The 15,432-nt window shown below is 39.7% G+C and overlaps 2 protein-coding genes across 2 annotated transcripts; one reads left to right on the top strand and one right to left on the bottom strand.

The window, feature by feature from the left end:
- Positions 1–449: 449 nt before the first annotated feature.
- Positions 450–4,957, bottom strand: dusp22b (dual specificity phosphatase 22b). The gene is made up of 7 exons (XM_041054315.1): positions 4,720–4,957; positions 4,220–4,253; positions 4,030–4,112; positions 3,222–3,271; positions 2,190–2,264; positions 1,006–1,177; positions 450–912 (listed from the first exon to the last, which is right to left on the bottom strand). Exons 1-7 carry the CDS (start codon positions 4,738–4,740, stop codon positions 772–774), a joined length of 576 nt encoding a protein of 191 aa, XP_040910249.1. The 5' UTR covers positions 4,741–4,957; the 3' UTR covers positions 450–771.
- A 2,612-nt stretch (positions 4,958–7,569) lies between these two features.
- ripk1l (receptor (TNFRSF)-interacting serine-threonine kinase 1, like) lies at positions 7,570–14,183 on the top strand. The gene is made up of 11 exons (XM_041056043.1): positions 7,570–7,662; positions 8,011–8,173; positions 9,220–9,376; positions 9,468–9,605; positions 9,702–9,933; positions 10,142–10,291; positions 10,722–10,798; positions 10,950–11,022; positions 11,183–11,800; positions 11,914–12,063; positions 12,561–14,183. Exons 2-11 carry the CDS (start codon positions 8,013–8,015, stop codon positions 12,857–12,859), a joined length of 2,055 nt encoding a protein of 684 aa, XP_040911977.1. The 5' UTR covers positions 7,570–7,662; positions 8,011–8,012; the 3' UTR covers positions 12,860–14,183.
- Positions 14,184–15,432: the final 1,249 nt, after the last annotated feature.

Genomic DNA, 15,432 nt, shown 5'->3' with positions numbered 1-15,432 from the left:
TTAAATCTATATGGTTTTAAATGTGTTATTGTTGAAAGATTGAATTTGACTGGATGGTTGATCAGGCATGAGCAACCAGTGTAGGGGAAGACGCACATGGTTGGGTCCAGAATATATATGCATGTTAAAAGTACTTTGTATTACTGCCCTCCAGTGGCTATCTATGCACATCCCCAACCAATCTCTGGTGTTACTTGGATTATTTTATGTAATCTGTGTCTCACCTTGGTGAAATTAATCAAATTGTATTGCTTTATAGCTTCTACGGACAACTGAGCAGAGAGAGTGAGAAAAGAACATGATCTTGGTGTTTTTGATGCCACCATGCATGACCTCCCTTGCACATTAGACAAACAGGAAGAGAACCAGGAAACAGAGTAAACATAGCACTGAATGTGTCTTATCACCTTCAATATGACAGCCCACCGACCGACAAACTCACAAAACGCTTGACTTTACTCCTTTTATTTCACTATTTAAAATCAGAATGGCAGTACAGAAAACACAATTCACAACATTTACAGATTAGAAAAAAACAGCACTGAAAACATCCATCAACACTGAAAATGAATGTGTGCTCTACATAATAACTGTCTCTTCAAGTGTTCACATCCATGATATCTAGAGGATCATTCCAGCTGCGATAAACATCCTGATAGTGGTCCACTCCAAAAGATATTAGACTTCCAGACAGGTCCAAAATATTTAAGCATCACACTGTGGTGTAATCCTCCAGACTCCAGCTAGAAAAGATCCCATCACAATTTCTGATCAGATTCCTCCAGGTGGGGTAGATACATGTTTTTTCACCTCTTCACCACTGACTCTGGACGCCCTGTTGAGCAAGTCACGTAGATCAGCCTCATCATTGAAGGGGTTGTCCTTATATTCCTTCCGTAGCCATTCTCTGAACTGTAGGAAAAGAAAAAAACAGCTGTCTGTTGATAACAATGTAAAGATACACTCTCCCTCTCCATTTTCTCATACTCGGTTCTCAGTACTGACCTCATCAGCTTGAGTAGCCTCGAACTCCTGGAGCTGGCGCTGAAAGCCCAGGTTGGGGCCGGCACAAGGTCGGACCACTCTCACTGCAGCCAGCGCCTCCTGCCAGCCCAGTCCTGTCACTGTCATAATGTAAGCTACTACCAGGGTGACACTGCGGGACACACCTGCCAAACTGTAATGAAGAGGGATGAAGAGTGTAATGTAAGAAAATAACCTATATACGTCCTTATCCTGTGTTTCTGAAAAAACTGAACGTGCTGTTTTAGAAACCAGGATACTGTGGCAGATAAACACAGATTTCTAAAATAGAAATCTGAATGGAAAACAGATTTCTGATCATTTTCTGTCACGTTCACAGGTGCGTCCACAACTGTAGTTACAAGATAGTTCGTCATTTTGTGGTTTCTCTCATCTTCCCTTCGAGTTAAATGAGGAAGCTAAATCCAGCACGCTGAAAAATATTAGGGCCTTGTTAACAGGGATATGAATGACTAGGTTTTCTATGTTCCATGTTAACATTTCCAAATATGAGTAAAAACCAGCCTCAGAACCAGGGTAAACGTGCATGTAAACATACTGTGTGTAAGCAAGAGGTTGAAAACACCTCACAGTAGGTGGCACTCTAGGTAAAATCAACCAGACTACAGACAGTGACAGACAGAAAACAGGATACGATAGGAATTGGATGAAGTCATTGATTTAAAACACTTTGCACAATGCATATTTGAAAGGATCTGAATTCTTAGACCAAGACGTATCAAGCTGTCAAGCCCTGTGTCAATGCAAATCTCATAAATAGCCACTTGTTCCCCTGCATTTCTGAGAAGACCCTCTGTCTAACCAAATATAACTTTCCCCTGTGCGCATATGGTCAGCTACCCTACTACACAAACACAGAATGTGGTCAGACTTGTTACTGTACTCTGTTTTGGGAAGTTCAAGAATAGGCCTTTGCTTATCATTTAATCTCTTCTGTGCAGCAGTTACACATGAGTTCACTTGTGTACTTGGTTGATCTCAGATGTTTTCAGCTCCAGATGAACACTGTACATTTATATTCAACATGTCTATGATTGTATTATAAGATAGATGAAGTTAATCACTCATTCACTTGCTGAATGAGTGAGAGTGAAACTTGAGTCTTACTTTTCAGGTAAAGGCACAACAAGCAATCTTGTTCTCACCAGTGAACGAGGCAGCCCTCTCCCTTGAGGCGGGACTCGTGCATGAACATGATACTTTGTTTAAAGTGCTGAGTCCTGTGAAGAAAATACTTGTTATAATAGGCCATAGCCACATTAAGCTATAATCAGAAAATCACAGGAAAAACTGTGTTGCTATGTGCTTTTGTTTTGTCTTCACTGACACTTAGAGCTCCTGTATGTATCTAAAGGTGGGCCTATTGTGTTCATATGATGTTTTGGTATTTTTTTTTATGCATGGTATGTGTATGTTTTTGCACCTGACCTGTCAGACCCTTTCATTTCTCATCCTGGACAGAACAGGATGAGGGTGTGATCATCTCAGGCTTGAGAGAATTAGTCTCATATTTCACAGAACAGATTTCAAACACCACAAACTCTGAACCTGTTGTAAAAGGTATGAGGCAGCTGGGGGACGTAAGGCTGAAAGGAGCATAAGTGTGCTTATACGTGTGTGTACATATGTGTGTTCATATGTATGAGAGAGTGTGTGGTGGTGGTGGGGGGGTTGTGTGTATAAATAGAGGCACAGCACTAACCATCGTGCGAAAACTGCAGAACTAACCTGCGAGACTTCCTTCCTGCTGAAATGTGTATTTGGTCATAAAAGATTTGTGTATGTGTATGCATATGTAGGTGTGTGTGTTTTCATGCACATGTGTGTTGAAACCAGGGTATCCCTTTGTGATATATCCACCACACTTTATTTTTCTTTGCTACTTTCGCATAGTACATAAAAGAAACTGCAGGTATATGTGTGTGTCACGAGTTGATATAAAAAAAAAAAACATGCAACAAGAGCTGAATCTAATCCTGTTGCTGTAGTCTAGTCAGTGAATAAGTTCACACTTAGATGTTGAGATTGTGAAAGCATATCATTTACACGTTAGCTTGAAGAAAATGAACCTCAGACGCCCACACAGTGCAGCGTCAAATGGATGTGGTACTCTCTCTTTGCCTCAGCCTTTCATTGTTCTGTAGCTGTGTTGCTGTGCTGCACATTTTGGTACTTACAGGTTTTGTGTGGGCAGGTCAGCTGCTGAAATGCAGAGATAGGTCATCTCCTAAAGGACAAAGGATACTAGTCACCTGTCAGCAGTCACTTGTCTAATGCATTTCACACAGCTCAATAAACAGCACATAATAAATACCACCACACATCAACACTTAAGGTTTCACAATACTTGTGTGTGTTGCTGATGATGGGCGTAGGTTGTGCTACTATATGTGAAAGAATAAAGGCAATTTTAAGCTGATTTGCGGTCACATTTTTGCATGTTCTCTTTTTTAAAATTACAAAACAGAAGCTGCTTTTCTACTTGCAGCTGTTTGAGAAACTTTAAATCAAAATCAATAACCTAGAAAAAAATAATAATGAAGTGAGACTGCACAGTCCACGCTGGCTGAAGCAAGAACAACCACCTACTCTCTCACCCACGCAAGCACACAACTCAGTATACTGTCCAAACCAACTGGTGTTGACTGGCATGTTTTCCATGATACTCCAAGAATCACATGAGGTAGAAACTCCCCTGCTTATACTCACATGGGACTGACAACTGTTTGCTCAGGAAGCAGTAATGTAAGTGAGCACTATGGCACCTCTTCCTGAACAACCTGACAGACTGGTTTATGGACTGTGTCTGAGCTCAAGTCATGTGCGCTGAACTAACACACCAAGAGGGTCTCAGCCAATCAGATCTGTTCAGCCTCATTTGCTTGATCACTCCGCTTAAAATTTAATGAGAAACTTAAGATGTGCACTGTTTATGATCCCAGTGAGGGTGGAGACGTTATAACAAGGAAATGGAGATCTTCTCACCTGGAGGATAGGAGATGCACTGTCATGAATGGACAGGATGTGAGTGATGTTGTTTCTGGCTAACTGCTCTCGGTCTCTTGCATCTGACGTAAACAAATAACACCACAAGCAGAGACCATGAGTGTGTACAACCATATATACTAAAAAGAAAAGAAAACAAAACAAAATGACACAAAACACACACACATACCTTTGAAATTTCCCAAGTATAAGTCAGGCAGGACCTAAAAGGACAGAGAATAGTGTAAGTACACAATTGAAGCAGACAGGGTCAAAGCATCTGTAATATAATGAAGTGGTACAGCAGTTGAGACAACTTGAAACAGCTGACTCAAATGACAATCTGAAAATATGAAGTGATAATTAGAAATAAGTCTATGGTTCAAAACAGAACCTGAGATCACGTGACTGTTGGAAAAAACGTTCAGGTACAACGATAACTATGCAATATGTTAAAATTCTTTAGTTAAACCATCTAAGTTAAGAGGGTTAGTGTTTAATTTTTCTAAAAAAGCCACGTTTACATTAACTGCATCAAACAGACGAGAGGAGGCAACTTTTCGATATTGTGATTAACATCTCAAAGTCTACTGAAGATGACATCAAGCCTGCCCTCTTCTTATTCGCACTCAAGACACCGAGGACGACTCGTGCGTGAACTCCAGCTCGTGCAACAGATGAAAACCATACCTTATTGATGCCATTACCCATGCTGAAAGACCCGGTCTGAAAAAAAAACAATGCTGAAAAGAAACGCCACGCTGTGGTTCTCCGTATTTAAAACTGCTTATCCAGCGGATTGACGATTTCCATAACACGCTGCAAGGACGCATAAGCAGCAGCTCCGCGTCCGAGCGAGCCGAGCAATGCTGCCCAGGCTCCCGGTGACGAATGTTGGGAGTTGTAGTTTTGCTGATGTAAGGAGCGCAGCTATTGTAGTGTGGACACAGATGTGATCTAAACCCACTATTAATATCCATGGCCCAGTGACAGCAAATGCTAACCACTAAAATGTGACTGTCTACATACTAGAGCAAAATTAGTACTGTCCCTGGGGGCAGATTACAGGCATATAAATACATATATATGTGTACGTTTACATATTACTATAAATATGTACATTTAGTCAGGAATACAAAGCCTACCACGAAGAGACAGTGAACAAAACCTTATTGTGAAAGAGAAGGGGAGAAAGTTTTCTCTTTGATGGAAATTAATAATGCAAATAAAAATATATGGATATAGGCTAAATTCAGAAATAATTATGAAAACAACAACTTGGGTATGCAGCAAGTGGAAGTGACTAATTCTCAGACAAGTTGCCTTATCACTGGTTCCATTGTGGCAGTAGGGCATTGTGTCTGGCGTCCTCTGTACCTTACCAGACTGTCCAACTTAAGGCAAATAATTTCTCAGAAGCAGGGAAACTGTTCCAGTGACAGTGAAGGGATGGGGAGGACTGGTTACACTGGCCATGCCCAGGGTCTCTACCTTCTCCTGTGGCCTGGATGATACACTTTCTTACCTCAGAGCATTAATTGTGACTTAACACCTTTCGAAAAAGGTTGTCCAGCCACCACCCTTGTCTGAGGGACCTGTCAGACACCTGGCAAAGACTCAGCACAACCACCACACAGGGATATCAGGACAACAACCTCCACTGAGATGCTTGCCAAACCTCTGGGAAAGAAACAGACACTAGTGCCACTAATGGAAATGACCACCTGGACATCAGGCCAATAATGTTCACTTCTGCTACTTCCTGCGGACTCTGCTAAGTGACTTGTATCTTTATCGCCAAGGAAGACAAACATACCCAGATCACTTTAAATGCAGCACCCCATCAAGTCTGTGGAATGAACTAACTCCATCCCCAACATCTCTGCTGAAGGCAGTTGAATAGAAAACCAGTAAGAAGGCTGGGTTAGGCATTAAGAAACCAGTCAACAGCACGGGCAGCTACACTGGTGCTATTACTGAGAAAGGATGACACCTGGCAGTTTTGTACTGATAGTCATCACATTAACAACATCAACAGGAAACTACTGCTACCCACTGCCCCAGACTGACACATTTACGCAGGCCTCACATTTACACCGCAGGCACCAGTTGGTTTAACTTCCTGGCGATCTGTTGCTGTTCTATGTGGAGCACTGTGTGACCGTCACACTACTGCTTGAATGGGAGGAGGTGTTTGCAGCAGATACAGTATGTGAGGTGACCTGGCCTCTTGTATTATGGTGAGAACTGGAAAAGTATGGAGTGAACTGGTTTTCAGTCTGATAACCTGTTCCCTCATGAGTACTCTTGACGTTTTCACCTCAGTCTTCTCTACTCGATTTCAGTTATGAGATTTTTCAGTGTGATTAAGACTTAGAGTAGTTTAGTGATGGATTAGTCCAACACTTAGTTGAATACCTGAAAAAAAAAAACACATGCTGTCAGTAATAAAGTTGGTTAGATGCATTAAAATGGTCCTGTATTTCATTTATGAATGAAGGCATAATTTTCCAAAATATGTCTAATAATGCACCCTCAATGAAAATGCAGCTGACCACTAAATTATTCAGACCATTTTAACTGAGGACAGTAAGTAGTTTACATGTACATGTACTACAGATTTGTTTGTTTAATCCTACATTATAGTGTTCAGTAAATTGAAATCTGTCGTGGCTGGAGAGGCTTTCTCGGTAGCCTGAAGATCACCAGCGATAAATCTGAATATTTGAAAAAGAACACCAAAAAGGGGGTGGGGGGGGCATAAATAAACAAACCAGAAACCAAGACAATACAAGACCGGTAAATATGACACTGCTTTGTTGTGGCTTTAGTGTGCAAAAGGAGGAATTTATAGTGTGGGTGTTCACAGATAGGCTGCCCAAAATGTAGGCCTACTTGTCATTCATCACCCACGCTGTCAGAGGCTACAATTCAGGTGGTTTCCCGCTCTAGTTTCACGTTAACCTTATTTTATCAATGAACTTATTTTCTATATATTTCAGATTATCATTATTCTATATTTTTTTTATTAACCAAGGACATAATTTTAGCTTTGCTGCTTCAGTTATAAATGAATATGAATATGAAATTGATTTGTTGATGTTGACAGATTCAGGTAGCATATGGCATATGGCATTAAGATACAGCTCAAAACGGTCTGGATGTAAAAACAGCTTCAGATATTGCATTAGTATTATCAAATACCACTCCCATACTATCCAATCTCAAAGTCCTCCTAAGTAATGCAAGGCTGCTTAGTCTGCGATAATTCATTTCACCAGTAGGTGGCATCAATGCCACACGACAATATTTACAATGGTCCTATTTCAGAGGAATCCTCTATCACAAAAAACACGTTAATTGTTCAAATTAATTGACAAAATTAGAAAGAAAAACAACCTTATATCGTATCCTGCACTTGTGTTTTCAAACGTAATATTTTTTTAGGCCCTTTCAGCCACAAAAAATCTGAATCTGCTAGCCGTCCTGATCAGTTGATCAGGTTCTGTTATCGACTTTTCAGGCTGTTTGTAGTTTGAATGTAGCCCCTGAGCTTTCGGTATCAAAGGAGAAAGTCGAGGTAATACCGGAACTACCAACGAAGGGCGATACTTGGATTTTCTGTCCTTTTAGGTAACTGTTCAATACATTTATTTTGCTGATAGTGATATCTAATGGTCTGTATAATATAGTTTTTTTTAGGTAAAGAGTTTGGGTAACGTTACGAGGACAAAGTTTGTCATGGAGCCGAAAGTTTCGGAGACGTCAAGCGTTAGCTTGAAGTTAGTCTGTTAGAGTCTGTCAGAGTGTTTTGAATGTTATGGATGATTGAGCTGCAGCCTCGGTCATTCAGATTGACCCCTCGGCGTATTTGCATTGCATTTGCATTTGACAGTATACATGTGTTGACCACTTTGTTGTGGGTTAATCTGAGCTGTAGTGTTTCTCGTTTCGATGTTTTATATTGTGACTTCTTACTAGGGATGGCCACCGCGCCGCAGCATTCACTTCAAATGAGTTCGACCGATCTCATAAAAAAAGAACCCCTGGACTACGGAGGATTTGGAGATGTTTACCTGTGCTACCATGTAACCCTCGGCCAGGTGGTGTTGAAGACTCTGTATACGGGCTCTATTCGCAACGAGTAAGTTCTCTGTGCATGTTACTACGCTGGGTATTCCCCTTATGCCTAATGGTAACTTGAATCATGTGTCCAGCAGGACACTACAGCCAGTCTATCCATACTCCATACTCAGTGACACTGATTTGTGGTTTTTGACAGTATATAGAGCGTCGAATTTATTGATATGCATGTGTGTTACAGCAATGGGTGTCCATGGTCCGCAGGCTGTACACTTAGAAGAAGCATGCACTGATTTCCATTTCTATTTCTATCATACTTCCTTTTTCAAAGGCAGGTTAGTTCCTCTGAAAGAGGAATACAGGCCCAACATCATCATCAACAACAACTTTTGAGTAGGCACTGCTTTTATTTACAGCCCGTTCCCTCAGGAACTCCATTCATATTATTGCTGCAACCTTAACATGAGAATTCAGATGTGTCATTTCTGATTTCCAATATCAATCCAGCATTTTCTTTCTACCGTTAGTATACTAATACCAAGTACTGATCCAACAATAGTACTCTTTCCTCCTTAATTTATAATGTGTACTTCACTGTATGGAAGTCATTTTAACCATTTGTATGTAGGGTAACGATAGGACATAGATTTCTCTGGTGCTAAAATCTGGTTCACCTTGACTGAACGATTTTATCTGACATTTGGATATTCTCAGTCATGCAGGACCTGGTTATCCAAGACAAATTGAATCAAGGGAAATGGGACCTGGTTGATCCAAGAGGCTTCTTCAGTTCTGAAGAAACCTCTTGGGTGAAAGGTGAAATGTCTTAAAGCTCTACAACCAAGTCCAGTTGCCTATAATTGAGCTCTTCTTGGATGATTGTAACTGACAGCAGAAACAATAAATTTTACAAGGACACTATTTTATGTGGTTCAGACACTTCATGACTGATATCTGATCTGCTTTTAAAAAAAAAAAGTGTATGAGCATATGAGATCGGTGCATCCCTACATCCTGCCTTAAGCCCCTATAAGACTCAACACAATGCAAGTTATGCCACTCGACTGGCAGATATCTGGTTCTCACTGTATTTGCTATATGTTCCAGGGAGTGTAAAAGGTCATTGCTGATGGAGGGGAACATCATGGCAAGTCTGAACCATGAGCGAGTGGTCAAGTTGCTGGGGGTGATCATGGAGGACAGAGACTGCTCACTAGTCATGGAACTCATCCCCAGAGGCAACCTCTTGGTCATGCTAAAAACGGTCAGCAGGTTCAAAATCTGTAATCATGCTGAAAAGCAAAAAATTAATGAATGTCTGTAATATTAACATCATAAATTCCCCCTGTTCCTAGGTGTCTGTGCCAGTATCCATCAAGGGCAGAATCATTTTAGAGATTTTGGAAGGGATGGTGTACCTCACAGAGAAAAATGTCATACATAAGGACATTAAGCCAGAAAACATTTTAGTGGACAAGGATTTTCACATCAAGGTATATTACATACTAAGGCCCATAACACATTTATGATTCTTACAGCATGAATGTACAATCATAGTAATCGCAGTATTTTACTCTTATGTTCTCTAGATTGCAGACCTAGGCCTGGCCACCTACAAGACATGGAGCAAACTCACAAAAGAGGAGTCTCGCAGGAAGAGTCGTATAGGCCAGTCTGGTGGGGCAAGGGGTGCCGGTACACTGAGCTACATGGCTCCTGAGCACCTGGAGAGTATACATACAGCCTCCACTGAGAAGTCTGATGTCTACAGCTTTGCCATCGTGGTTTGGGTCATTCTCACAGGGGAAGAACCATACGCAAGTGAGCTGGGATGCCAAAACATGCTTAAGTCATATTAACAAATCAGATATATCTGTGAATAGTTAAATTAAATTGTGTTTTAGATAGTTGCTCCCTGGTTTACTGTCTGATTTACTGGTTTAGTAGTAAAATGGGCCATAGTGTTCACCTCCTACTAGATTAAGTAAACCTCATACAGACAACCAAAGTGTCTTTCTTTTATGCCCAGATGCCAGGAGTGAAGACCAGATCAGCCAGTGTGTTCGTAATGGTGACCGGCCAGCAGAGAACCTTATTCCAGACGATACACCTGAAGAAATAATTCAGCTGATGAGGAGATGCTGGAGTCAGAATCCGCAAAAACGACCAACATTTAAGGGTATTCTTTGTGTGTGTGTGTGTGTGTGTGTGTGTGTATGTATTATAAACAATACAGCACATAGTCCAGTGATGCAGAACAGATGAAATGCAAGCTGATGAAATCATGATACTGCTGTAATTTCTGAATTATTACTTTTTTTTTTGATGGTTCTCACAAAAACTATTAATTCCACAATCTCATGATTCATCAGTTTCACAAGCTTGTGTCCACAAAAGTGTCATTTTTCACTTCCCAAAAATCTGAATTACGAGACTTTCAGAGGAGTCAAGTGTACTGGTGTTGCTGTTAGCTGTTTTTCAGCTTTTGTCACTATGTTGTACAGGCAGACAGCATGTGAACTTTGAATTTCAAGCCCAATAATTTGACTCCTTTGTTTAGTTTGTGGCTCTTCTTGTCATCCTGTCCCTCCTTTTTACTTTGCTTGCAGAGGGCTACAACTCATTCCTTCCTTTCTATGTGGAAAAGCTTGAACCACACGTAGAGGAAGATTTACGTCATCTGAGGGTAAATATATATATTTTTAAGATAGATCTGATGTGATAATAATGTCTTGTACATACAGTGAAGACACTAAGCAGTGGATTTGAAATTGGAATATTGTCGCATAAATACAATTATATTTTATATCATGATTCTCTGTGTGGTTTTTATGCAGAAATCATATGAAGGCCCAGATGAACTTGTTGAGAAGATGAGATCTTTGTCATTGACCTATGAATGTTTTGCAGGTAAGCACTGTTGATAATTGTGATGGCCTAGATATAATTTACACACTCTAATGTCCGTCTTTGCTTGTTGCATAACACTTCCTGTTCTAAATGTTCAGAAAGTTTGAGAAATTGTTAAATATTACTCAGCAGCTTTAGGACTTAACTTCTCTCCTTACAGATTGCCCAGCTCCTTTGGTGAGTTCAGACAGAAATGTATCTGTGCCAGTCGAAGCCAGTATTGAGGACATGCATGACATCCAATGTGAGCCATTGTTGGAGTCCATTCAGACAGATGCCAAGGTAGTTAACAGCCCTCCAGCTTTGGATGAGAAACTGCATCGGGAACTTGAGTACCACAAATATGGTAGCTATAACTGCGAGAACCAGGTTGACCCTACCAACCGCTACCATCACAGCAACACAAATCCTTTCCTGCAAAACCATTCCAGTGCTTCAGATCATACTGTAAGGCAACCAGAACCAGACAAACCTGCTGTATCCTCTGTCCAATCCTGGGCTAAACCTGAGCCAGCGCAGTCCACCAGCCAGGATGAGGGGTGGAATCGCCCTTATACTGGTCTCTATGAGTCCATGAACTCTTCCTTATCTATGCCAGCCCATTTTTCAATGTCTGCCAGCACTCCTTCACTTCCACAGTTTACCCAGCTACATCCACATTCCCACTATGACCGTCAGCAGTCTTGGCCAGTTTACCCAGTGTCTGACACATCTGCTCCTGACATTGCTCCTGGGCATCTCATGAGCACTTCCAAGAGCAGCTTGTCACAAGATCCAGGTATGAGATGAAGCATTTCTTGAGCAAATTCTGAATCTAGAGGCCTGAAGTGTTCACAGCTCCATACTGGAGTGATTTTTTTTTTAAGTGTGTTTGCTTTGTTCTTCTTCCAGCATCTGTTTTCATTCAGAATGCCAGAGGGATCCAGATTGGAAGCAACAACACACTGACTATCAGAGCTTACGAGTCGGCCCAGAGTTCACTATCCACATCTGCTAACAGCTTGGCTAGCTATCTCATCAAAGATGGCATTCAGAAATATGGTAAACCTTAACAATGCAACAGAGAGTAATAGTATGTTTGTACACTCTAGTTGTCGCTCAGTTTGCAAACACGATCATTCATTATTTGGCTGCACCTAACATTTATTGTCATTATCGCATAATCTACAGGTAATTTTTATTTTATTCATTTATTTTGTTATAAAACGACAGAAAATTTGCCATTAAAATTTCCCAGATTCCTAAAGGAAGTCTTCAGATCGCTTGTTTTATCTCACCAGCTCTCCAAAACTCAAAAGATATTCAGGTTGCCATCATCATATAACAAAGAAAAGCCTTAGATCCTCTCATTTAAGAAGCTGAAATCAGAATGTTTGGTACTGGATCATCACAGTAGTTTCTGATTCTTTTTTTGTCGATCAGCCAAGCTACTGATTTACTAATCCACTTGTCATTTCAGCCCAGTGTACTTGAAATCATTTTGTGTAGTTGCTTGTTTATTACTACCCTTATAGATTTATCTTTATTGTGTCATTTAGAGGACCATTCTGTGACTGAGCAGCACCTGGATCTGGTGAGGGACAACATTGGGACCAAATGGAAGCGCTGTGCACGGGCCCTGGGTCTGACCCCTGTGGAAATACAGACCATAGAGCACGACTGCTACCGTGACGGCCTGCCAGAGATGGTGCATCAAATGCTGGAGCAGTGGAAAATGAAGGAGGGAAGTATTGGCTGTACCATCGGGAAGCTTTGTCGAGCTCTGTCAGGAAATACAAAGGTAGATGTCATCCAGAAAATACTGGACAGCTGCGGTTCTTCTCCCTCGATCTCATAAACCTTTTCATCTGATTTGCCTCATTTCTTCTAAATGACTTTCTAACGCTGGTGGCCGTGTTTTCTGAAAGGGCTCAATTCAACCAAAATTGCAAAAACAAAAAAAGGATATGTTTTGGTTTTATGTGCCATATGGTTTTGAGATGTTGTCCCAGTCTCCCATATAATACAGTAGAAGTGAATGCTTTCATAAGGAAATGGTCTGTGGTAGGTGATTGAACATTGTCTGGGAATCTCTCACTTTGCTAAAATGATAACTTGGACTTGACTATTTCAAGTTCAAAAGCTCAAACTTTCTCATCAAGTTACTTTAAGACTTTCAATACAAAGCTTATTTTTATGAGCAGAAGAGATTATCAGGGGTCAGGGTTCAGTTTTTTTTTTCCATAATTTTCAAAATCATTGTTCATTTTGTAATTTGCTATGAAGTAAAACTACCCTAAATAACTGTTTTTGCTGATTCAAATTCAAAGTCAAAGTAAGAATTACTACAAAAGTAAATATTTTTACTTTGTCAGCTGTTTTTCTGAAATTGTATTCAATTTTATGGTATTATGGAACACATAATGTAGCTTTAAAAGAATAATGAAACCATAATCAGGCACAATCAAATGATGTGTGGTAAACATTTATTCAAGCCAAACACAAACATAATGACTTATTCACAGAACAGCTAAAGTCTATTAGTCTGAAAGAGGATGAAAACATTAGTCATAGGAAGAAAATGAAATGCAGATTGTACAAATGGCTAAAAGTTTTACAGTGCACTGTTCCAGTAATGTGTGTATTATTGTAATACACAGTTACAATACATGTGTCCAGTAGGGGTCGGTAGATGAAGGATTCATGAGTAAGTCAGACTCCTTTCCTTTAATTTGAGTGTAGATTATGTACTGCCATGAATGTCATTTCCCCAAAATGATGGAAAAAGTATGTTTGAATTAGCTGCTTTTTTTATGATTTTCAGTTTGCGGGCTTGTCCTGTACAATTATCACATTTTCTTACAGCTAATGACTTGCTGTAATGTTCTGTACCAAGTATTTTTGGATTACAAGCTACTTTTCTCACCATCCAAGAATTATATTATCTTGGAGATGGGTTAGTGTCTTTTTCTGTTTCATTGCAAATGTCAGTGACTTTGTGTATTGGTCCTCGCAGTCTTGAGTTCTTGATGGAGTTCACCAAACAGTTAGTAGACTGATATGCAGCATTTCAAAAAAGTAAACGCTCCATTCTCCATCCATATTTCCTTTTTATATACCTTACCAAACATGAATTTACTGGAAAGCAATTTTTACATTTTGAATAAACTGTGTTTACACTTGTCTTTGAAACTGCAAATGTAATTAATGTATTTAATATTTTGAGCTGAACAACAGAAATTCAAGTTTAGCATTTATTCCCAATCTTATTGGTAATCTCCTGCAACTAGTTGCTGGATATCAGTGTCATGTATTTTTAAAACCACGAAAACAGTCACAGGCCTCTCACCTCTTAGTCATCAGCTAGGCCTGTAGAATATAGATGTGAGTCACCAGTTAGATTCATACTTCATCCCGACACTTCAAAATACATTGCCCTTCCAAGCCAATTTGATTGCGATAGGGTTGCATGCAATGTGTATTGTTTGGCCTATCTTTTGTCTTAAGTCATGAATAACTGTAAAACAACAATATACACTATAGAAAGTGCTGTGTATAAGCAAGTATAAGAATTTTGTGTGAATACACACACTTACTTTAGAATGTAGATTAATATTCCTGAGTATAAAAATTTTAACAGCATTTTTTGTTTTTTTGTTTTTTTATTTGTCCTGATAATCCTCTTTAATTCACCTAAATGTACTCAACAGGAAGATAATTTTCCCTTTTACTGTTGTAACTGGCAAGACTGTTTGAAATCACATTAGCAGACCTTTTAATGGATTACAGATGTGATGATAGTACGATTTTGCAAATCAAACGGCTATTTTTTAATCAGCTGAGTTTGATAATCTTTTCACCAAACACACAAAAATTAATCCTATTGTGCCATGAAGGATTAATGATAAGGCTCTAGGACACAAATGTGGACAGGCTTTCTGTTTTCCTAACAGTAACTGCATCCATCTTCAGATTCAAATATGCTGTTAAAATGGCACCCTGTTGATTGATAGATAAAATCTAATTAACTTATGTTATTATTCAAAGGCAGTACACCCTGCCACGGTGAAACACCAATATTTTAATTAGATAGAACGAAATAGCTGTGGACCCATGGGATCAGCTGATGCAAAGTAAACAATTCTGTGAGCGCCTGAGTAACTGAAACAATAGCTTGAGATGTTGTCACACATGTATTTGGTCCTGAAAACTTGCCCAAATCCCATTCCAGTCATTTTTACTTAACACAGTGGATTAATACACAATAACAATTACAGACAACATGAACTTGGTAGTCTTCGTCCACTAAATAATGTCTTTCTTCCCTTTCCCTTTGTTGTAGGGAAATAAACATAAACAGTATACATATTGTTAGATAATAAGTAAAGTAGTATAGAAGTATTGCATTTTCGTTGTACAAATAATATGACT

This window comes from Toxotes jaculatrix, chromosome 14 (genome assembly GCF_017976425.1).
Source record: "Toxotes jaculatrix isolate fToxJac2 chromosome 14, fToxJac2.pri, whole genome shotgun sequence".
Taxonomy (NCBI): Eukaryota; Metazoa; Chordata; class Actinopteri; family Toxotidae; genus Toxotes; species Toxotes jaculatrix.
The sequence above is the reverse complement of the archived record's forward strand: the minus strand, read 5'-3'. Positions and strand labels throughout refer to the sequence as shown.

Coding starts and splice junctions, on each gene's coding strand:
- dusp22b (XM_041054315.1), bottom strand. CDS start 4,740: ATGGGTAATGGCATCAATAAG. Junction 3,272..4,029: donor GTGCATCTCCTATCCTCCAG/GTGAGAAGATCT, acceptor TTTGTCCTTTAG/GAGATGACCTATCTCTGCAT. Junction 2,265..3,221: donor GACCTGCCCACACAAAACCT/GTAAGTACCAAA, acceptor TTTTCTTCACAG/GACTCAGCACTTTAAACAAA.
- ripk1l (XM_041056043.1), top strand. CDS start 8,013: ATGGCCACCGCGCCGCAGCATTCACTTCAAATGAGTTCGACCGATCTC. Junction 9,606..9,701: donor ACAAGGATTTTCACATCAAG/GTATATTACATA, acceptor TATGTTCTCTAG/ATTGCAGACCTAGGCCTGGC. Junction 11,801..11,913: donor CAGCTTGTCACAAGATCCAG/GTATGAGATGAA, acceptor TTCTTCTTCCAG/CATCTGTTTTCATTCAGAAT.